This window comes from Lathyrus oleraceus, chromosome 1 (assembly GCF_024323335.1).
Source record: "Lathyrus oleraceus cultivar Zhongwan6 chromosome 1, CAAS_Psat_ZW6_1.0, whole genome shotgun sequence".
Lineage (NCBI taxonomy): Eukaryota > Viridiplantae > Streptophyta > Magnoliopsida > Fabales > Fabaceae > Lathyrus > Lathyrus oleraceus.
The window spans coordinates 80,699,878-80,723,441 of record NC_066579.1 but is presented as its reverse complement, the minus strand read 5'-3'; the positions used below and the strand labels follow the sequence as shown (position 1 = coordinate 80,723,441).

The window sequence follows — 23,564 nt, the reverse complement described above, 5'->3', positions numbered from 1 at the left end:
TTTGTCGAGAAGTAGTATCAACTTTGGTCGAATTGCAATCAGTCAGAGACTAGGGAGTTTATTAGTTTTGGGACTTAGTGAAATTCAAAGTACCTAAAATATTTTGGAAATTGAAATCATTCGAATGAGGTGTAAGTGGATAAGATCAGATAGTTATTTGATGGCATGTGGGTGCTTATCGAAGACAATGGTTTCATGGAGAAGAAGACGTGGCATATTTTGCATATGACGGTACCAACAATTTTCCTCTGCGTGGCCTAGTCTTTTGCATATATTGCATGGAGTGTTTTTATCTGACTTATTCTTAAGTAAATTTCTAGAAACTTCTCTTCTTTTGGAAGTTTCTCCATAATTTTTCTTTCCTCTATTTTCTTTATTTTGGGATTCAAACTCAAGGTTTGACTGTAAGGAATTTTCAAGTGTAGCTTCTTTACGCCTATGAAATATTTGCTCATATGCTTCAAAAGAGTCCACTAGTTTTGTCACTGATAAAGTGGAGAGATCTTTGATTTCCTCAATTGTTGTCACGATTGGGTCAAACTTTGAGGGCATTTTAATTAGAATTTTCTCAAAAAATTTCTTGTCATGAATATTCTTCCCAACAACTCTCATTTGATTAATTATTTCTTTAACTTTAGAATAGTAATTTTTAACTGTCTCAAACTCCTTCATCTACAATAGTTTAAAATATCTTCTTATAGATTGAAGTTTAATGACACACACCTTATCGCTTCCTTGAAACTCCTCCTGCAATGTGTTCCACGCTTCTTTGCCAGTCTTAGCTCACATAATATATTAAATCTAAAGCGGCAATTTATATCACGACGAATCATATGCCACATACTCAATATTTGACACGTCATCATTATTCTTATGTGGCAACTTAGAAATTCACCTTTATTTTTCAAAAGGTCAAAGTACATCTTTAGAAATTAACCTAACAACTAGTTTTTTAATTGTGATATATATTATTTGCTTAAATCTTATATAACATTATTATTTTTCTTGAAATAATTTTTTAATTATAAAAAAAAAAGAGAAAAATAACTCTGATACATTTTTTCAATATAATTTCACACTCATTTTGAATAAAGTAATCTAACAAGCCAACAATTATGTAATACCCCGTGTTTCCTTAAATACGCAAATTCCTATTGATTGAGATCAATTGAGTTCCTATATGCTCTAAAAGTTATCAATTGGGATAAATAGAGTAAATAGTGGATTCAGGTTGACTTAATTAATATTAATTGGGACTGACATTTTATTATTTGGGACATTTTGATAACACTAATAATGGGTCAATAGCACTGGTAGAACAAATATTACCAGTTTAGTGCCACTGGAGATATTTGTTGCTACTAGTGACCACTTTCTTACCACACATTTCTCATGGCCACTTTCTAGTACTCTTTGACTCACTCACCACCACATGTTATTATCATATACCACCTACCACATGCAATTTGGTTTCTCTATGTATCAGAAAGGATAGTGGAGAAAAGAAGAGGCTCGAGAGAAAAAGAGAAAACAAACTAGTGGAGAGGAAGAAAAAGAAGAGCTTGGAACCAACATCATCACCATCATCTCCATCATCATCATCTCATCTTCAACAACTTCTCCTCTTCTATTTCTTGAGGTGGGTTCTAGTTAGAAACCCTAGGATTTCTAGAAGATTAGAGTTGTAGAATCATAGTTAAATCATGAAAATCCATGCTATATGATGAATATCTCTCTTGCTCTTGTTGAAATCCATGAACATGTGCTTAATGTGTTATTATGATTGTTGTGATTACATGATTTATTGTGGATGTGGTTAAATGATTGGTTGTGGTTATGTCCTTGAAATCTTTGTGATTATGAACTTGAAATCCTTGTTATATATGTGTCTATGAGCATGTAGTGTGATGGGTTTGTTGGAAGAAGGAATGAGTGTTTTGTTGGAAATGGTTTAACATAGGAAGTGGTGTTCTGTGAAATGGAAAAGTGAAAATGTGTGTGGACCAATCGATTGGTCCCTGTCATCAATCGATTGCACAATCGTTTTGTTTTGAAGAAAATGTGATTTTAATAGGACCAATAGATTGATAGTGTATTACAATCGATTGCACAAACTTTCTGTTTATGAACAATGGAAAATTTTAGTGAGCCAATCGATTGACATTGAAGATCAATCGATTGATCCTCTATAAACTTTGGAAAACAGAAATGTGAGAGGAACCAATCGATTGGGCCTCCCCAACCAATTGATTGACTTATGTTAAAAAAATTAAAATCCATTCCTTAAGTGTTTCTAAGTGCATTCTTCCAACCATTAATCAACTGTGATGCTATGCTCGTGTTGAATACATGCTAATGGTGAGAATTACATGATGAATCTAGTAAGTTAACCTAGGATTGGTATTAGGCCATGAATTAGGTTTATAACTTAGGTAACATTGGATGACGATATTCATTCATATGACGCTTATGTGGAGGTCGTGGACGAATGGTTGCCATGATTGAGAATGAGACGTATTGTATGGAACATGCCATGTTATTGTTTATGTATTATGGTGAATGAAGTCACCTATGATCGATGGATCTTGTTATGATTTGTAGAACTGATGGTTTGTGGAACCGATCATGTATTCAGAATGTGTGTTTTCTGTGATGGTGCATATCTCTATTTGGTATGCTTAGATGAGTAAGCATTGGGATGTGAGACCGATGATTCGAGCCTCAATCGGGTTTGAGTCCCAACCACAAAAGACGTGGGGGAAAGGTCGACACCTAAGTGGTTTAGATTCCCATACGGTGAAAAAGACCCTAAGTGGGTTAGATTCCCATACGGGTGATGGTCGCTTGAACTGGGGATTAAGCCTCATAGAGGACCCGATATCCACCGTGAAAGTCGAATCATACGAGCATGCATGAACCAGGCCTAGCTTAGACGTAAGTCCGTTCGGGAATTGATGTTTCGTGATCTGAATAATGATCGTGGTTGAGTTGTGATAACTCAGGTGCATGTTGCCATACATTGCGAGTTAGTTTCCACATTGCTTAAGTCTTCGTTCCCTTGTTGACTTGAGTTGAATATTGACTAGAAAAACCTGTAGAGTCGAGTGGACCCATAAGATAAGGAACCCACTGAGATTATTATCTCACCCCATGTTGTTGATTATTTTTTTCAGGTGGTTCTGAGCAGGTGAAGGGTAAGGGCAAGATAGAGTGATGTCTTGCTTACCTGACGACTGGATGGCTTTTCCACTATGTAGATATTTTTGGGATCATTGTTTAATGATCTAGTTCCTAGTAGTTTTATTTTGGGAATTTTTGTGTACATTTTGTGTCACGTTATGTTTCCTTTGGGCATGTATGTATATGTACATTATGCTGCTAGGCGCTTATGTATTTCAGTACCAGTTTTACACTATGTATAATATGTATTCTAGACATATATTATATGTGGGTGTTACTGTTGGTACCAGAGCAGGTCGTATCCTCGACCTAGCCATGAAATATTATAAGTATTTCTTTCTACCTCATATGTGGGTTGTCATCATTGTCCTTGGTGTTATATTCATAGTATTGAGCCTGATCAACTTAATCCTATTTGTATGACATTCAGGATCATGGATGACAGACACAAAGATCATGGTAGACCCAGAACCCAAAATTCAGACTCTGAACCGCCAAGTGGTAGTGAAGGTTTTCAATGGCCTCAGTTTATGCAACAAATGCAACAACAACAAAATCAATTCATGCAACTGATGATGCAATAGTGGAATGGTGGTTTTCATCCTCAAGGGGTTCCACAAGAAGCTCCAGGTGGTAGTTTCCAAGATTTCTTCCGCATGAATCCTCCTGAATTCCATGGTGGGTTGAATCATGTGAAGGCTCAGGAGTGGATAACCGGCATGGAAAGGATTTTTTAGATAATGAATTGTAGTGAAGAGAATAAGGTTGTGTTTGCTTCTCACATGATGAAAGGTCCAACTGTGAGATGGTGGGAGAGTGCTTCGACTCTTATGACCAATCAAGGAGTACCTAAGGATTGGGAGAATTTTAAGACTATTTCCCTGGATAAGTATTTTCCTAGTTCTTTGAGGACTCAGAAAGAGTTTGAGTTTCAACAGCTTAGACAGGGTACTATGTCAGTAGTTGCGTATGCTGAGAAGTTCGAAGATATGATTGCTTATTCTAGACAGGCCGCGTATGCACCTGATGAGAGGTGGAAGATTGATCAGTTTCTTTTTGGTCCGAGGGGTGAAATTTCTCATAGTGTTTCTCAAAGGGAATTCACTACTTATGCTGAATTGTTAAGGCAATGTTATGTGGATGAGAACAGTTTGAAGAAAGTTCAAGAAGAAAGGGATCAGTATAGGAGTGAACAAAGAGAACAAGGGAGGCCAGGTAGCCAGTTCAGGCCTAGATCTCAGGATTTCAAAGGAAAATAGGTGCAACATGCAAGACCTAACCATCCACCTCAATGTCAAGTGTGTAAGAAGTCTCATTTTGGAAGATGTGCTGGAAGTGGAGTTAGGTGTCTTACTTTTCAGAGTGAGGGACACATGTCTAGGGAATGTCCTCAGAATAAGAATCAGATACAAGGGAGGAGCACCGATCGAGTTTATACTTTGGGGATGGATTGGCTTTCCGCCAATTCGGTGTTTATTGGATGTGAAGAGAAGTTGATTATCATTCCATCTAATGAAGCTACTCCAAAGGATGTATTAGCTACTATCTTGGAAGGTACGGTTGGTATGGTTAATTTCTTATTTGAGAATGAAAAGTCAGTTCTCTTGGTACTTACCAAGGAATATAGTGATAATCTGAGTGTTACACAAATTCCTGTCATTTGTGAATTTCCGGAAGTTTTTCCTGAGGATATCACCTCTCTTCATCCTAAAAGGGAAGTGGAATTGTCTATTGATCTGATACCTGGGACGACTCCAATCTCCGCCTCTCCGTATTGCATGGCTCCACTCGAGTTGAGAGAGTTGAAGAATCAATTGGAAGAGTTGTTAACCAAGCATTTCATCCAACCTAGTGTCTCGCCAAGGGGAGCTCCAGTGTTATAAGTAAAGAAGAAGGATGGTAGTATGAGGTTGTGTATTGATTATCGCCAGTTGAACAAAGTTTCCATTAAGAACAAGTATCCTCTTGTAATACCTCAAAATTTGCCCCCCTCATTCATGCATTCATTTTTAGGTCATTTAACATTTCATATTGCATTTCATCATGTCAATCGGAATTAGATCTAAGAAGCTTGAATATCATCCAAGACACTTTGTGGGTCCTATCTGGGTGATCAGTCAACACAAGGGAATGGCTTGAGATACTTCCAACATGTTCAAATGGGGTATATTCATCAGTCAAAACGTTAATCTTGAAGGAGCAAAAGTTTGTTCATGAGTTGTCATGCTCGCTAGGCGAGCAAAATGGGTCGCCTAGCGAGTCCCAAGAAAAGCCACCTGAATCACCTACGCTCAGAGGAATTTCTTGAACTATCACGCTCGCTAGGCGAAGCCCATGCGTTTTGAAAAAAAAACGAAAAACGAAAAAAAAAAAACGAAAAACGAAAAACGAAAAACGAAAAATAAATAAATAAGTAAAATATAACAGAAAAATCTTGGACTTGGACCTCTCTCTTTTGAGCCCACAAAGTCACAAAAATCAAGTTATAAATTCTAGACTTCCATCTCCCAAAAAAACCCTGGGAAAAAGATAGTGAGAGAAGAGCTAACAGAGTTCAGAGCAACCTTCAGAGACTGAAAGGAACTCATCTGCAAAGAGCCAATTCCATCTCATATAAATCCTCAGATTGCTTTGCAAACCCAACCGGGCAATTCAATTTCATTCGATCTCTCCAATCAGGTTTGCCCTATTTCCACTACTTTAGACTTTCAACCTGAAATTTTTGATAACCTTTTAACGCATTTGTTTGACAAGAGGTTTAGGCCTCCTATCCTTGGTTGCTTTTTGTGAGCTCTTTTTGTGAATTTTAATGGCATGATTCATGTCGTTACATTTTGATTTGGGGCAACTCTTGATTGCACCCCATATTGTTTCTCTAACCTGTTTGTTGAGTTTTTTGTGAGGGCTCACATGACTCCTGAAAGGATAGCTTGCTTGGCATTCCACTTTATTTGTGGGATACCATTTGGAGATTTATTCCGATTACCTGTATTGACTTGCTTTCTTTGAAGGTGCCAGCTTGAGAGATCTCTAGGTTTCTTATTACTTTAGTTGCTGTTACTCTGGATCTTTATCCATGTGGTAGATCTCTTGATCCTTTATCTTTCCCGCATTTTACCGCTTTCTTAGCTGGAAGACCTCAATAGGAGGCAATGTTTTCTTTTGTTTGTTTACTTTTGTGCCCAAAGACCTCCAAGAAGAGGCATCAGTGCTTAAGACCTCCCTGAAGAGGCAATTGACGGATAAAAGGGATTAGTAATCAATCCCCCGTTATTCAGTGTGTCGTTCTTTAAGCTCGCACTACGTGTCGATGCTTCAGAGCAAAAGCCCAAGATCTTTTGTCCCGTCAGTCAGTGGAGAGCGTTCCACCTTTCTGAATCCCCACTTTTTGTCATGAGCTCACCCTGTCCAGGGTTAAGAGCTATGAGGTCTTATCCTCATTACCCTTTTGATCTGCTCACCCTGACGTTCAATGTCAGTGGTTAAGAGCCCATTTGATTACCTTTCCATGGCTTGTTTGTCGAGGTTGATATGACCCCTCTTAACTAAAGCCCTACCCATGTATGTTTGAGCCCCCTTGGTGGCATTTTACTTTATGCATGTTTGTTTTGTATGGTGTGATCATCTCCCCATAGGATTGCTAGGCTTCGTATAGTCTCTCGTTTGCATGTCAATTAAGGTAGCATTGTTCCTTCGTCTAGGACTTCCTTTTTGCATGAGCATTCCTAAAACACAAACAAACTCATTGATTTTTCTTCTCCTAAGAACACGTTAACTCCTTCTACTACAGGCGAGTAAGTCTCCAAAGGTCGAGCATCCGGTAGATTGCGTAGTAACGTCGTTCATCCAAACCCTTAACCCGTAGTTAGCCGAACTACGACTTTCTCTGATTCTCATTCTAGATGAGATACATAGGCATAAGACGCGATGTCTTAGCGAGCACACTCCTCTTTAACCCATAGGTAGCCGAGCTACGAAGACTCTGATTCTCTTGTTTAGATGAGATACGTATGCAGTGGATGCGACATCCATGCGAGTCATTTTCTTTTGACCCCTCTTTTAGTAAATACTACATTAGATATACACACACCCTTTAGACAAGAACAACAAGAGTGGATCCCGTAGAGTACTACGGATGCGTAGGGGTGCTAATACCTTCCCTTCGCATAATCGGCTCCCGAACCCAAGATTTGGTTGCGAGACCTTGTTTTTTCCTTTCCTTTTTCCAGGTTTACTTTGAGCGTTTCCTTTCCCTCCTTTGGGATAAATAACGCACGGTGGCGACTCTTCTGTCATTTCTTTCACGTCGGTTGTTTTTTCGCATCTCCTTTTTCAGGCTACGACAGTTGGCGACTCTGCTGGGGACATACTTTCCCTAGTGGGACTTTCCTAGCGTTTGTTTGTTATTGTCTATTGTGTGTTACTTATTTATTGCTTTGCATACTTTCTGCTTGCATTGCATCCTATGTGCGCTTTACTGTTTCATGCATACTGTGCTGGCTGTGTATCTGTTTCACTGTTGGGTGGGAGTCACAAGAGGTAAAAGGCTCAATACACAGGCTATGAGTGAACTTTAGGATACCTAGGAATAGAGTGATTCATGGGAAGCAGGTGGTATGGCGCCACTTAGCGGAACATGGTATCACGAGCAGTTCAGATTCTGATGGGGTATTATCGTTGCATACACCTGGTGTGCATATGATGATATTCTTGAAAGGATTGTTTATCCTGCGTTTCTCTTGACCTTACCCTGACCTAGATTACACCCGTGAGTGGGGCGGGAATGAATCATTTACAGGTACTGATGGTGACTTGTTCTGTTGGTGATTGTTGTAACACCCTTCTAAAATACCCCAAATATTTAATTAAAATAACAACATATCAATCAGAGTAATATGCAATCAAGGGTGTCACACAATTACTTTCACACCAATCACCATAATATTCAGTCATGCTCATTATTTAATTCAAAACATAAAGTATTGCACAATACGCAGCGGATAGAGATCAAATCGATCATTCAAAACATGCAACATACTACATGTAAACCGGTTCAACAATCATCAACAACACAATTAAAATGTTCCCTCCCGATGTTACATCTATCAGAGCATGACCCACTAAGGAGACTACACTAGACTCCCCGTATTAGCTTCTACTCAACTCATTGCTCGTTACCTGAAAAATAGTTGTAAGGGTGAGTTCCTCAATCGATATAATAAGCATTATAAATTATCATGTCATGTTAAGTAAATAACACATTTCATCACCCAAATCAGATTACACATTCAGCAATGGCAATATCAACTCAATCATACTCATACTCAATGTCAACACAACCACACGTATAATATTGGAATACATCCATTCATATTATACGCCATACATACATTATGCAATGAGACTCCACACATGCGGTACCGACTATTCTTGAACATATAGTTCAAGCTCACCGATCAAATCCAGATACGGCTACTAAGCTCACTAGTCCCACTCATTTGAGACCTAGTGACTCACTCACTAATTCCTCACCATGGGAATTAGCTACAGCCCCAAAGGCTATGCTATGCACACTAATCATCTAGCATGCAGACATCAACAACAAATCCACAATGATTCACTCACTAATTCCTCACCATGGGAATTAGCTACAGCCCCAAGGCTATGCTATGCACGCTAATCATCTAGCAATGCAACATCAACAACAATCCACAATGGACACATGCTCACACTCTAAGCCATACAACAGCCCATTCACAAATACATGCATAATATATACATTCACAACATTATGCATATTCATCATACATCATCAACACATTTGTCAAAACATCATATCATCTCAAATAATTGAACACAGTATTAGCACACTCTACTAATACCTATACTGCTCAAAACAGCGGGAAATAATCCCTACCATATCACACACTGATATAGGCAACCACCAATTAGGCACACAACATTTAAATTAACAATTTTTCCATACTGCAACAGTGTTAACCGGTTAACGCCCTGGGTTAACCGGTTAACGCAGGCAAAACACGCTTACTGCCCAAAACTTATCAGTGTTAACCGGTTAACGCCCTGGGTTAACCGGTTAACGCAGGCAGAACAGCACTAATTCTCAATTCGTAACAGTGTTAATCGGTTAACACCCTGGGTTAACCGGTTAACGCAGACAAAACAGCAGTTCCTGCGCTAACACAAAGCAGAATGCAAAATTCTCCGCATTTTCCGCCGTTAGAGGACTTCCGGACCTCCGATTCCAATTCCGTAGAAAACTATACGTTCGGGAAAACACGACTCACATAATTACGGATTCAATTTCAGTTTCAACACAACTTATCCAACACAATTATTCAGCATTCAACAAATCCCAATTAGGGTCAATTCAACGGTTTATCACTACCCATTACATGCTAACCCATAATCCCCATTAAACGACGATAAACCCCCCTTACCTGATTAATCCGGCAAATCTTTGAGCTCCAAGCTCTTCTCTTCTCCAACCTTTGCTCTCTGGTTCTTCCTCTTGCTCTGCCTCTTTCAGCCGCTTCTCTGAGTTTCACGTGAAAACCTTATTTTCCAAAAATTGAACTCTTTTTACTTATTCCAGCTTATATATATTTTCAAATAATTATTATTCCAAAAATAATAATAATTCAATAATTCCAAAATAATAATAATAATAATCCAATTATCTAATTAAATTAATAAATATATTATTAACTTAATTTAAATAATTACCATATTATTATCGGGGTGTTACAACTCTCCCCCACTAAAAGAGTTTTCGTCCTCGAAAACATACCTCAAGCGAACAACTCTGGGTAAGACTCCTTCATCTTACTCTCCAGTTCCCAAGTCACATTGCCACCTGCTGGTCCTCCCCAAGCTACCCTCACCAAGGCAATCTCTTTACCCCGCAACTGCTTCAACTCTCGATCCTCAATCCTCATAGGTGATGTTTCAACAGTCAGGTTATCTCTCACCTGTACATCATCTATTTGGACTACATGCGACGGATCATGAATGTACCTCCTCAGCTGAGACACATGAAAAACCTCATGCAAATTCGCAAGCGACGGCGGTAAAGCGATACGATAGGCTACCTCCCCTATCCTCTCCAAAATCTGATAAGGACCAATAAATCGAGGTGTCAACTTTTTCGACTTCAAAGCTCGCCCAACACCAGTTATCGGAGTAACACGAAGAAACACATGATCTCCCTCTTGAAACTCAAGTGACTTCCTCCTCTTATCGTGAATGACCGGAGGGGAGAGAAGGGGAAGCAAGTGCCGTATCTTCTTATCAGAACAGGGATAACCGGAGGAATGACTTTCAGAACTATCATCAACAACCGTATGTTGCGGTTGTGACCATTCCAGCTGCAGCACCACTACAACAACAACAACAACCCCAGCGTCAACCAGCTCAGTACCAACCACAACAACCGGGTAACAGACCCGCTTATCAACAGAGGCCAAGGATGATGGACCGACATTTCAACACTCTTCCAATATCGTACGCTCAGCTACTTTCTAGTCTTCAACAACTACAACTTGTGCAGTTACGCACTCTGACTCCTCCCATTGGTAGACTTCCGATGGGTTACGACGCCAACGCTAGGTGTAGCTTCCACTCTGGGGCACCTGGCCACAATATTGAGAACTGTAAAGCTTTTAAGCACATAGTTCAGGACCTCATAGATTCAAAGGCAATCGACCTTGCACCGGCTTCGAATGTCGTCAACAATCCCATGCCCCAGCATGGTGGTGCAAATGTTAATATGATGGAAGGGGAATCCAGACCCGTCAAAGATGTGTTGAAGCTGAAGACTCCGTTGTTGGATATCAAGGGATACTTGTTGAAGGCCGATGTTTTCCCCGATTGTGGGAAGGGTTGTGTGGATTGTGCTACTCAAAGTAAAGGTTGTTTGAAGCTACTGCAGGGTATCCAGGCCTTGCTCGACGAAGGTAACCTCCAGGCTGAAGATTTGTCTGTCCAAGAGTCCGCGGAAGGGGTTGAGGAAGAGGTGTTTGAAGATGCTACTGATGAATTCGCAAATGTTGTTCCTACTGATTCTGTAATCCATGATGGTGTATTTAATTTTTCCAATGTGGTGATTCTGATGTAATTGAACTTGATTCCTATGTTTCAGATGCTTGCATTTCAATGAACGAGATTTCAGAGTATGACTATGATGTTGCTACTATCACCATTTTCTACCCAACTAATCAGATCAGTGTACCAGAAGCGCAACCGGTGCCACCAGCGCGACCATCCGCTATGACTATCACAACCCCTGGTCCTTTACCTTTCACCAGCGAAAGGGCCATTCCTTGGCATTATGGGGGGAGCGTGTACACGCACGATCATGGGATAGAGCGGCCACTAAAGGTAGAAGAGGGTCAGAAGGCTGAACTTGAAGTTGAAGGTCCCGCAGTGGACAATGTTGGTGGAATCGGGCGATTCACCAGGAGTGGTAGACTGTTCTCACCACCGGTTACCCAACCTGATAGTGTTGACATCGCGGCAAAAGCCAAAGGCAAGCAAGTCGTGAATGAGGGTGCCTCTGCACCACAGGCTGGTTCTGAGCCTACTTTTGCGAAGGATATGGATGAGCTTTTGAGAATTATAAAGAGAAGTGACTACAAGGTAGTTGATCAGTTGATTCAGACTCCGTCCATGATATCCATTCTCTCACTCCTGTTGTGTTCGGAGGCGCACAGGGAGGCGCTGCTGAAAGTCCTAAATGCTGCATATGTGCCTCAGGAGATCTCAGTGAACCAACTAGAAGGGATCGTTGCAAATGTTCATGCAAGCAACAGGTTGGGTTTTACTGATTCTGACTTAACACCAGCTGGACGCAACCATAACAAGGCTTTGCACATCTCGATGGAATACAAAGACATTGTGTTATCTCATGTTCTGGTGGACACAGGTTCCTCTCTCAATGTGCTACCCAAGAGAGCCTTGTCAAGTTTAGACGTGGAGGGTTTGGCCTTGAAGCCTTCAGATCTTATTGTGAGAGCCTTCGATGGTTCCAAGAGGTCGGTGTTTGGAGAGGTAGAGTTGCCAATTCAGATTGGATCACAAACCTTCAACACCGTCTTCTATGTGATGGATATCAGTCCTTCCTATAGTTGCCTGCTGGGTCGTCCTTGGATCCACAACGCTGGGGCAGTCTCTTCAACTTTACATCAGAAGATTAAATTCCCAGTCAATGGAAGGATTATCACCGTCTGTGGTGAGGAGGACATTTTGGTCAGTAACCTGTCTACATTCAAGTATGTAGAGGTAGAAGGTGAATTTCATGAAACCCTATGCCAAGCCTTTGAGGCAGTTCAGACCAAGGACGCAGCTCCGGTGGAAGAAGTTAAAACGGGTGCCTCTATCTCGTTCTTTAAGCAGGCACATGCCTTGGTAGATTCAGGTGTTGCTCCCGGTTGGGGACGTCTGTTGGAGTTACAAATGAAAGAAGACAAGTCCGGGATTGGGTATCAGCCAGCTCTGACTTCTACAACTTCAGCGCCTCAGACTCGTCAGGGGCCGATTACTTTCTCCAGTGCTGGCATCATTCAGTATGGCCAGGTCTCTGCGGTCAACGATGAAGATGGGGATAGTGATTGCGACATCGATAACTGGGTGCGTCCGAGGATCCCGAGTGAAGTCATCAACAATTGGTCTTCTGAGGAGATTGTCCAAGTCACTTTTCTGGAGGAGTAATTTTCTTTGTTTATTCATGCATGTCCAAGTCTTACGTTCCGCCCAGGGTGTAATGACTCATTGTAGGGCTCATCTATGTGGATACTTGCATTTTTTATCATAAATAAAGGACGTCTTTTTGAATTCAAATATTTCATTCATTGTCTTTCTATTTTTGCAGTTTTCAAAAATCAAAAAATATTTGGCAATGTTTTGTTTAGTTTTCACTTCTTGTTCACACTCATAAGCACATACCATCGCTCATGCAGATGCACGTCGCCGGATCCTATTGATAACGGTTCTGCTATGGCTCGCTTCGACTTTGAAAATCCAATCTTTCAAGATGAAGAAGAGGGTGATGAAGACTGTGAACTCCCGGAAGAACTTACCAGGTTATTAAAACAGGAGGAAAGGGTCATTCAACCGCATCAAGAGTCTGTTGAAGTGATTAATCTCGGCACCGAGGACGCCAAGAGAGAAATCAAGATAGGGGTTGCTTTGGAAGATAATGTGAAGAAAGGGCTGATTGAATTGCTGCAAGAATATGTTGACATCTTCGCTTGGTCTTATCAGGACATGCCAGGGCTTGACACAAATATTGTGGTACACCGTTTGCCTCTCAAAGAAGGTTGTCCTCCGGTTAAGCAGAAGCTCAGAAGAACAAGACCAGAGATGGCTGTCAAGATAAAGGAAGAAGTGCAAAAACAGTTGGATGCAGGGTTTCTAGCAGTCACAAATTATCCGCCATGGGTTGGAAATATCGTTCCAGTACCTAAGAAGGATGGAAAGGTACGGATGTGTGTTGACTACCGGGATCTGAATAGAGCTAGTCCTAAAGATGATTTCCCATTACCTCACATCGACGTTTTGGTGGATAACACAGCTCAGTTCTCGGTATTCTCCTTCATGGATGGCTTTTCTGGCTATAATCAAATTAAGATGGCACCAGAAGACATGGAGAAGACAACATTCATAACCCCATGGGGCACCTTCTGCTACAAGGTGATGTCGTTTGGTCTGAAAAATGCCGGAGCAACATATCAACGAGCGATGGTACACTACGCCAAAAACTGGAATACATATCGCACCTTAGAGGGCGCTTTATTACAAAAGCGCTCTCTAAAGTGAAGCGAAAAATAAGGAGCAATAGACAACGCACTTTAGAGGGCGCTTTTGTAACAAAGCGCCCTCTAAGGTGAAGCGAAAAAATAAGGAGGAGATAGAGGGACAACAATACATGGCGCTTTTTAGAAAGCGCCCTCTAAGGTTACCCTTAGAGGGCGCTTTTAATAAAGCGCTGTTATAAGTCCATGTGCATTTCCAGCTTATAAAGCGCTTCTGGAAAGCCTTAGAGAGCGCTTTCATAAGCGCCCTCTTAGGCCCCCTTTAGAGGGCGTTTTTTTTCCACAAGCGCCCTCTAAGGTGAAACGAAAAAATAAGGAGGAGATAGAGGGACAACAATACATGGCGCTTTTTAGAAAGCGCCCTCTAAGGTTACCCTTAGAGGGCGCTTTTAATAAAGCGTTGTTATAAGTCCATGTGCATTTCCAGCTTATAAAGCGCTTCTGGAAAGCCTTAGAGAGCGCTTTCATAAGCGCCCTCTTAGGCCCCCTTTAAAGGGCGCTTTTTTTCCACAAGCGCCCTCTAATGTCCCCTTTAGTAAACATTAAAATTATAACATACTGCGCGTTTTGTTATTTCACTATCTGTTATTTTCGTTCTTTTTCACGTTAGGGTTCTAAGGCGTTTTCCTTCCACCTCTGTTAGATCTACATTATTACTGCGCGTTTCCTCCTTCTACCAATCAAAGGTACACGCTTTTCCCAATTTCTGTTTTATGTTATTGCTTTGTTTTAGCTTTGCCCAATTTCTATTTTATGTTACGTTTGTTTCATTGTTGTCTATGCTACGTTTGTTTCGACCATGATAGCGCATGCATTAGGAAATTGACGGTTGGTTTTTAGTGACCATGATAGCGCATGCAATGGGACTACATTACCCAGTAGTTAGGGTTATACGACCTATGAACATATGATTTTGTGTCAACACCAGTATCATTAGAAACCTAGGTCCGAATGTGTTTGAACTCTTCTGAAATTGTTTTTTGTTTATTCTAATTAGTAATGGATAATACATGGATGTCTTCCAATCGATTGTCGAGAGAGTACGAGAATGGGGTATCAGAATTCGTTAAGTTTGCCGTTGCGCACGCCGAAGACCCCAGTAGAATGATATGTCCTTGCTTGGGTTGTTGTTATGGGAAACGGGTTGACGCAGTTCAGTTGACATCGCATCTAATGAGGCATGGAATTGATCGAAGTTATACATGTTGGAATTTGCATGGTGAGAAAAGTAACGAGAATGTTGAACCGGGGGATAGTACGACCTATGCCTCAAACTATAGTGGCGCAGATACATACGATTGTGATCGAGTTGAAGAGATTGCAGAAGCACTTGAAGGAGATCTTAAGGATTGTCCCGAAATGTTTGAGAGGTTGGTAAGTGATGCAGAGAAACCTTTGTATGATGGTTGCACTAAATTCACAAGATTGTCTGCGGTATTAAAGTTGTACAACTTAAAGGCGGGCAATGGATGGTCGGATAAAAGTTTCACAGAGTTATTAGCCCTTTTGAAAGATATGCTTCCTGAGGATAATGTTCTTCCCAATCGAACATATGAGACCAAAAAGATGTTGTGCTCTATTGGCATGAGCTATGATAAGATACATGCATATCCAAACGATTGCGTTTTGTTTCGAAATGAGTATGCATCGTTAAATGAGTGTCCTAAATGCGGTGTCTCGCGATATAAGAACAAGTTGTCTCCAGCAAAAGTCTTGTGGTATTTTCCTGTTATTCCGAGATTTAGACGCATGTTTCGTAGTGAAACCGATTCAAGACATTTGACCTGGCATGCAGATGAAAGAATTATAGATGGAAAGTATCGACATCCGGCAGATTCACCACAGTGGTTGAAAATTGATAATGATTATCCTGAATTTGGAGAAGAATCAAGAAACCTTCGCTTGGCATTATCTACTGATGGAATGAACCCACACGGTATCCAGAGTATCTCACACAGTACATGGCCTGTGATTATTATGATTTATAACCTACCTCAATGGCTATGTATGAAGTGTAAGTACATGATGTTGTCTATGTTGATTTCTGGACCTAAACAACCAGGGAATGACATAGACGTGTACTTGAAGCCCTTAATCGAAGATTTAAAGATTTTGTGGGAGACCGGTGTGGAGGTTTATGATGGATATAGGAAAGAAAGTTTCAACTTGAGGGCGATGTTGTTTGGCACAATTAATGATTTTCCAGCATACGGAAATCTATCAGGGTATATCATAAAAGGTCAATGTGCGTGTCCTATTTGTGAAGATAAAACAGATTGGAAGCGCTTGGAGTTTGGTCAGAAGAATGTCTTTCTCGGTCATCGGAGATTCTTAAATTCAAATCATCACTACCGTGGACAGAGAAAGGCGTTCAATGGAGAGACAGAACAAGGCAGAGCTCCACCTATATTGACGGGTGATCAAATTTTTGAAAAGGTGAAAGATTTGGATACTCAGTTTGGCAAGCCTTTTGCCCACACACTTGTCAAAAGTGGGTGGAAGAAGAGGTCAGTTTTTTTTGAATTGCCGTATTGGAAGTCCTTATATGTGAGACATTTTCTTGATGTTATGCATATTGAAAAAAATGTATTTGAAAGTGTTATTGGCACGTTACTCAATATACAAGGAAAGTCTAAGGATGGCCTTAAGGCAAGAAAGGACTTGATAGCGATGGGAATAAGAACTGAATTAGGACCCTTGAAGAAAGGAAAACGAACATATCTACCTCCTGCTGCTTATACTCTATCTAGAAAGGAGAAAAAAACACTGTGTAAGTTTCTAAGTGAAGTTAAAGTTCCAGAAGGGTACTCTTCAGATATTAGAAGACTTGTGTCTATGAAAGACCTCAAGTTAAAGAGTTTAAAGACCCATGATTGCCATGTTATAATGGAACATTTTCTCCCAATAGGTATACGTTCTATTCTTCCAGAAAAAGTAAGAAGCTCTATAACTAAGTTGTGTTCTTTCTTCAAGTCAATTTGCAGTAAGGTGATCAATCCTGCGATCTTACCAATGTTGCAAAAAGAAATCGTTATTACTTTGTGTGAGCTTGAAATGTTTTTTCCTCCATCATTTTTTGACATAATGGTACATCTAGTTGTTCATCTTCTGAAAGAGACACAATTGTGTGGACCAGCTTATATGAGATGGATGTACCCTGTTGAACGTTATATGAAAATATTAAAAGGGTACGTGAAGAACCGAAGTCGACCAGAAGGTTGTATGGTTGAAAGATACATTGTTGAAGAAGCGATTGAGTTTTGTACTGAATATTTGTCTAATGTTCAGTCAATCGGACTCCCCAAGTCTCAGCTTGTCGAAAAGAAAGAAGGAAAAAATCTAATTGGAAATAAAATCGTGGCAGTATCAAGGGTCGAACGGGATCAAGTGCATTTGTATATTCTGCACAATGAGAATGAGGTTGAGCCGTATGTTGAAATTCACAAGGATGTTCTCCGAGGTTTAAATCCCAATAGAAATGAAAATTGGATAGTACGAGAGCACAATCGATGTTTTATACCTTGGTTTAAGGATCATATTTATTCAAAGTATTATTCAGATCCCGCTTCAATAACAGAAAGGTTGAGATGCTTAGCATATGGTCCAAGTTTCCATGTTTTTTCTTATAGCGCATACGCGATTAATGGATACACATTTTATACCAAAAAACAAGATGATAAAAGTAATATGCAGAATAGTGGTGTCACCGTGGTAGCTGAAGCAATGCCAATATCAAGTGTGAAGGACTTAAACCCCAAATTTGCAAATCTGTCGTATTTTGGTGTTATCGAGCGCATTTGGGTGTTTGATTATGAGAAGTTTCAGATTCCTATATTTGGTTGCAAGTGGGTTGAAAATAATAACGGCATTCGAATGGATAAGTCAGGATTTTTGCAAGTGGATCTTAATAGGGTGGGATACAAAGATGAGTCTTTTATTCTAGCCTCTCAAGCTAGACAAGTGTTCTATGTCAATGATCCGAAAAGTACGAAATGGTCAATAGTTCTTTTTTCCAACAAAGTAATTGATGAAAACACTGGAGATCAAGGTGATATTGATGTTGAGATTGAATCGTTTACCAGAAATGATCAAGATGAGAATATTATATCAAATGATTCATATATTAGAAATGATCATAATGAGGGTATTTGGATCAATCCAACCGTCCGTGTTGTTAAGAGACATGTAGAACATATTCCAACCAAGAAAAGAAAGAGAACTTAGTGAAAAAGGTACAGGTCAAATGATTTTAATTGTTTTCTTTATTACAGGTAAAATGACTTTTATGATTTTATTTGTTTTTACATTTGTCATCTGATTTTAATTGTTTTCTTTATTACAGGTAAAATGGCTATTATGAAGTCAATCATTCGTGCAAGGGGCAAGGGATACTCGAAAGTATCAATTGATATTTGTTTAGATGGAGATGTTCCATTGTCGTCAAGCCTCATTCGCGTAGATGATGATGCTGGATATTTGAAAGTATCCCTCTACGACAATGGAACATGTCCATCTAAACAAATATCAATTCTATCTTCAAAAGATAAGAGACCAAAAATATAAGGGGATTACGCAGCAAATCGAGTCAGTTGCATAAAAAAAAGGTATAAACACAATTATATGATATTTATGCATAGAAAATGTTAATTCTTGATCTTATAAATCACCTAACTAATTTTATGATATTTTAGGTTCATGCTATTGATATTGAACAAAAAGAGGTTGTTGCTAAGAAGACTGCTGCTAGCAAAAAAAACATACATCTCAGAGATGCTTTTGCTACTTAGTTTTATTTCTTTTTAAATTATGAATTGGTTGTATATTTAGAATCTTTAGAAGTTAAACAATTATATATCAGTGGATTGTTGTATATGTATGGATTGTTGTATATAAGGCTTGTTGAATGCAATGTGTGAAAAAGGGCTTCAAATTATACAGTTTTGGGTGTACTGCTTCAATATACAGGTTGTCTAAAATAAATAAAAAAATATAGCGCTTTTTAAAAAAAAAAATTAAATAACCACCCACTTTAGAGGGCGCTTTCCAGTAAAAGCGCCCTCTAAACCCTTAAAAGTTTCCACTTTAGAGGGCGCTTTTCAGTAAAAGCGCCCTCTAAACCCTTAAAAGTTTCCACTTTAGAGGGCGCTTTCCAGTAAAAGCGCCCTCTAAACCCTTAAATGTTTCCACTTTAGAGGGCGCTTTCTTTAAAAAGCGCCCTCTAAAGTGGCCCTTAAAGGGCTTAAAGAGCCACTTTAGAGAGCGCTTTCTCCAGGAAAACAAAGCGCTGTCTTTACCTATGCCAGCGCCAGATTAGAGGGCGCTTTAAAGCGCTGTTATAGGCCAAAAAAAGCGCCCTCTTTTCCCTCTTTTGGCGTAGTGGTAACTCTTTTCCATGATATGATTCATCATGAAATCGAGGTTTATGTTGACGATATGATTGCCAAATCTCAGACGGAAGAAGAACATTTGGTGAATTTGCAGAAATTGTTTGAGCGTTTGAGAAAATTCAAGCTGAGGCTTAATCCGAACAAGTGTACTTTCGGGGTGAGATCTGGGAAACTGTTGGGTTTTATTGTTAGTAAAAAAGGGATTGAGGTGGATCCAGCCAAAGTGAAAGCGATACAGGAAATGCCTGAGCCAAGAACAGAGAAACAAGTTCGTGGTTTCTTAGGGAGGTTGAACTACATTGCAAGGTTCATCTCTCACCTAACAGCCACGTGTGAGCCAATATTCAAGTTATTGAGGAAAGATCAGGCTATCAGGTGGAATGATGATTGCCAAAGGGATTTCGAGAAGATAAAAGAGTATTTGCAGAATCCTCCTATCCTCATGCCTCCAGTCCCAGGGAGACCACTGATTATGTATTTGACAGTACATGATAATTCCATGGGTTGTGTTCTCGGTCAACACGACGAGACAGGTAGGAAAGAGCATGCCATCTACTACCTGAGTAAAAAATTCACAGATTGCGAGTCGAGATACTCAATGCTTGAAAAGACATGTTGTGCACTTGCATGGGCTACTAAGCGATTGAGACAATACATGCTGACTCACACAACCTTACTAATCTCCAAGATGGATCCAGTCAAGTATATATTTGAGAAGCCAGCTCTCATCGGAAGGTTTGCTCGTTGGCAAATGGTACTGACAGAGTATGATATCCAGTATACATCCCAGAAAGCCATCAAAGGGAGTATTCTGTCAGACTATCTTGCTCAGCAGCCGATTGATGATTATGAGCCGATGAAGTTTGATTTTCTAGATGAAGACATCATGTTCCTCAAGATGAAAGACTGTGAAGAGCCAGTTGTTGAGGAGGGACCTGATCCAGACGAAAAGTGGACTTTTTTGTTTGATGGGGCTGTCAATGCCAGAGGAAGTGGAAGTGGCGCTGTCATTACTACTCCGAAAGGTGCCCACATGCCTTTCACCGCTCGTCTGACTTTTGAGTGCACCAATAATAAAGCTGAGTATGAAGCCTTTATCTTGGGTATTGAGCAAGCCATTGATTTGAGAATCAAGACTCTGGACATCTTTGGAGATTCAGCTCTAGTGATCAATCAAGTGAATGGTGATTGGAACACCCTCCAGCCTAATTTGGTCCCTTACAGAGATTACACGAGAAGACTATTGACTTTCTTCACAACAGTAAAGTTGTATCACATACCTCGTGATGAGAACCAGATGGCAGATGCTCTTGCCACTCTATCCTCCATGATCAACGTGATTCGGTGGAACCACGCTCCCAGGATCGATGTGATGCGCCTCGACAGGGCCGCATATGTGTTTGCTGCTGAACTGGTAGTTGACGACAAGCCCTGGTATCACGACATCAAGTGCTTTCTGAAGAATCAAGAGTACCCTGCAGGGGCATCCAACAATGACAGAAAGACTTTGAGGAGATTGGCAGGCAGTTTCTTCTTGAACAAAGACGATGTTCTGTATAAGAGGAACTTCGACATGGTTTTGCTCAGATGCGTGGATAGACACGAAGCAGACATGTTAATGCAGGAAGTTCATGAAGGCCCCTTCGGTACTCATGCCGGCGGACACGCAATGGCTAAGAAATTGTTGAGAGCGGGTTATTACTGGATGACCATGGAATCTGATTGTTTCAAATATGCCCGAAAGTGTCATAAATGCTAGATTTATGTTGATAAGGTACATGTGCCGCCGAATCCTTTGAATGTGATGTCTTCACCGTGGCCTTTTGCTATGTGGGGCATCGATATGATTGGAAAGATTGAGTCGACTGCCTCTAATGGGCATCGCTTCATCCTTGTTGCCATCGACTATTTCACCAAGTGGGTTGAAGCAGCGTCCTTCGCGAATGTCACTAGACATGTGGTTGCCCAATTCATTAAGAAAGAAATCATTAGTCGTTATGGGATTCCCGAAAGAATCATTACTGATAATGGTTCTAATCTCAATAACAAAATGATGAAGGAGTTGTGCAAGAACTTCAACATTTAGCATCACAACTCTTCCCCCTACCGCCCTAAGATGAACGTTGCTGTTGAGGCGGCAAATAAGAACATAAAGAAGATTGTGCAGAAGATGGTCGTTACGTACAGAGATTGGCATGAGATGCTACCCTTCGCCTTACATGGGTATCGTACTTCAGTACGTACATCGACCGGGGCAACCCCTTACTCCCTTGTGTATGGTATGGAAGCAGTCCTACCTGTTGAAGTGGAGATTCCTTCTCTAAGAGTCCTGTTGGATGTCAAGTTAGACGAAACTGAATGGATTCGAACAAGGTTCAATGAGTTGAGTCTTATCGAAGAGAAGTGAATGGCAGCCATTTGTCATGGGCAGTTGTATCAGAGTCGGATGAAGAGAGCCTTTGATCGGAAAATGCGCCCTCGATGCTTCCAAGTCGGAGATTTAGTGTTGAAAAGGATCCTTCCTCCTCAGACAGATCACAGGGGCAAGTGGACTCCTAACTATGATGGACCGTATATTGTCACCAAGGTTTTTGATGGTGGGGCCTTAATGCTTGCAACTATGGATGGTGAAAACTTCACTTCCCCTGTGAACTCAGACGCAGTTAAAAAATACTTCGCATAAAATAGACCCGCTGGACAGTAAAGAGAATAGTCCCGGCAAAAATGGGCATCCCAACGAACCAAGAAAATGAAAAGGTTCGGGCAAAAATTAGGGATTAAAAATGAAAAAATCGTACACCCGGTAAGTTGAAAACCTGAAAAGGCAACTTAGGCAAAAATGGGTATCCCGGTGGATTGAAAACCCGAAAAAGGCGATCCAGGAAAAAGTTAGGGATTAAACGAATGACTGCGTTCTGAGTAGTTCTGAATCTCATCTCGTGTCAATAACTGGAAACTTTTGAAGGATAGGAAATAGTCCAATCACTCTTTTCAGAAAGCTGGTCATCTGGAGGATCTTGAAGACGAGCAAGTCATAGCAGAATTGGAACCCAATAGAAATCCATTTCACATTGCCATTAGATTAATTTCTGTTTTTATCTTTTGTGCGATTACCTCTTTCCAGGGATTGCTTCCTGATGTAAATGCCTATTCAGAGGCCATTCAATCAATAAAATCATGTTATTCAGTATATCTCTGTTTTCATTTTCATTTTACTGTTTTGTTTGCAAAAATGACGTCTGAATTTTTGATAAACATTGCATCATGAAACATAAGAGCTTTACAGGTACATGCTTAATAAACATTTAAAATTGCTGTAAATGTTAAGTGCTTTAGATCGTCTATTCAGAACAGGTACCCTCGGGGCATTTCCTTAAGGTTCCCAGCCGATGATCGCGAATGTTTTTCCCCAACAGTCAAAGTTGGTATCTTATCCCTGCAGAGCTGATCAGAGCATTGGATTCTTCGATCCCCAGCAGGCTCTCACTGTTGTACCTCTCCCAAGCGGTGGTTTCAGATTATACACTCCCCAGTAGATTTGACAGTGCCAGACTGTATATCCCCAGCGGAGTTGGCAGTGCCAGACTGTATCTTCCCAGCAGAAGCGGTTGCTCCTTAGAGTTCGATGCTAGATCGATAATCCCAATGCCAGATCCATGGTCTCTTTCCTTGAAGCAGAATCTTGGTACCGTATCGGTGTTAGCTTCCCCTGCTGAGTCGTCTCTCTCGCAGATTATGGTTGCCAGAGCCACCGTCGCTTCCCCAACAGCAGGTTTTCAGTGTCGTTCTCTCCCCAGTCAGAGTCTCGGTATTTTGTTATTTGCCAAAACACCGTGTGGCGGGTCATTTCCCCACAGAGTTCTTTGTGCTGTGCATCCCCAACAGCCTTTCCAGGGTCCAGAAGATGGTGATCAGTTCCCCAGCAGAGTTCTTTGCCTCGGCTTAGGCATTCTACCCAGCATTTCGCATCCCTGCATGTAGAATCATATTGCATTGCATCCTCCCAAATCGCGTAGCATTTCCATTTTCATGGAGCATTACGCCATTGAAAAATTCAAACATACGCAAGTAAGCATAAAACATTCTCGGTATCCCAAGTGATAAGCCAGAAGTTGTTTCCAGTACTCAGACTGAAGATTGTTCATGACTTACCTTTATTATCCCC

At 40.6% G+C, this 23,564-nt stretch overlaps 1 protein-coding gene across 1 annotated transcript; it reads left to right on the top strand.

Annotated features, from left to right (window-relative positions):
* The first annotated feature begins 4,553 nt into the window (after positions 1–4,553).
* LOC127092541 (uncharacterized) lies at positions 4,554–5,063 on the top strand. The gene has a single exon (XM_051031444.1). The coding sequence runs from the start codon at positions 4,554–4,556 to the stop codon at positions 5,061–5,063; it is 510 nt and encodes a 169-aa protein (XP_050887401.1).
* Positions 5,064–23,564: the final 18,501 nt, after the last annotated feature.

Bases quoted from the DNA above. Each gene is read 5' to 3' on its own strand.
- LOC127092541 (XM_051031444.1), top strand. From the start codon at position 4,554: ATGTCTAGGGAATGTCCTCAGAATAAGAATCAGATACAAGGGAGGAGC.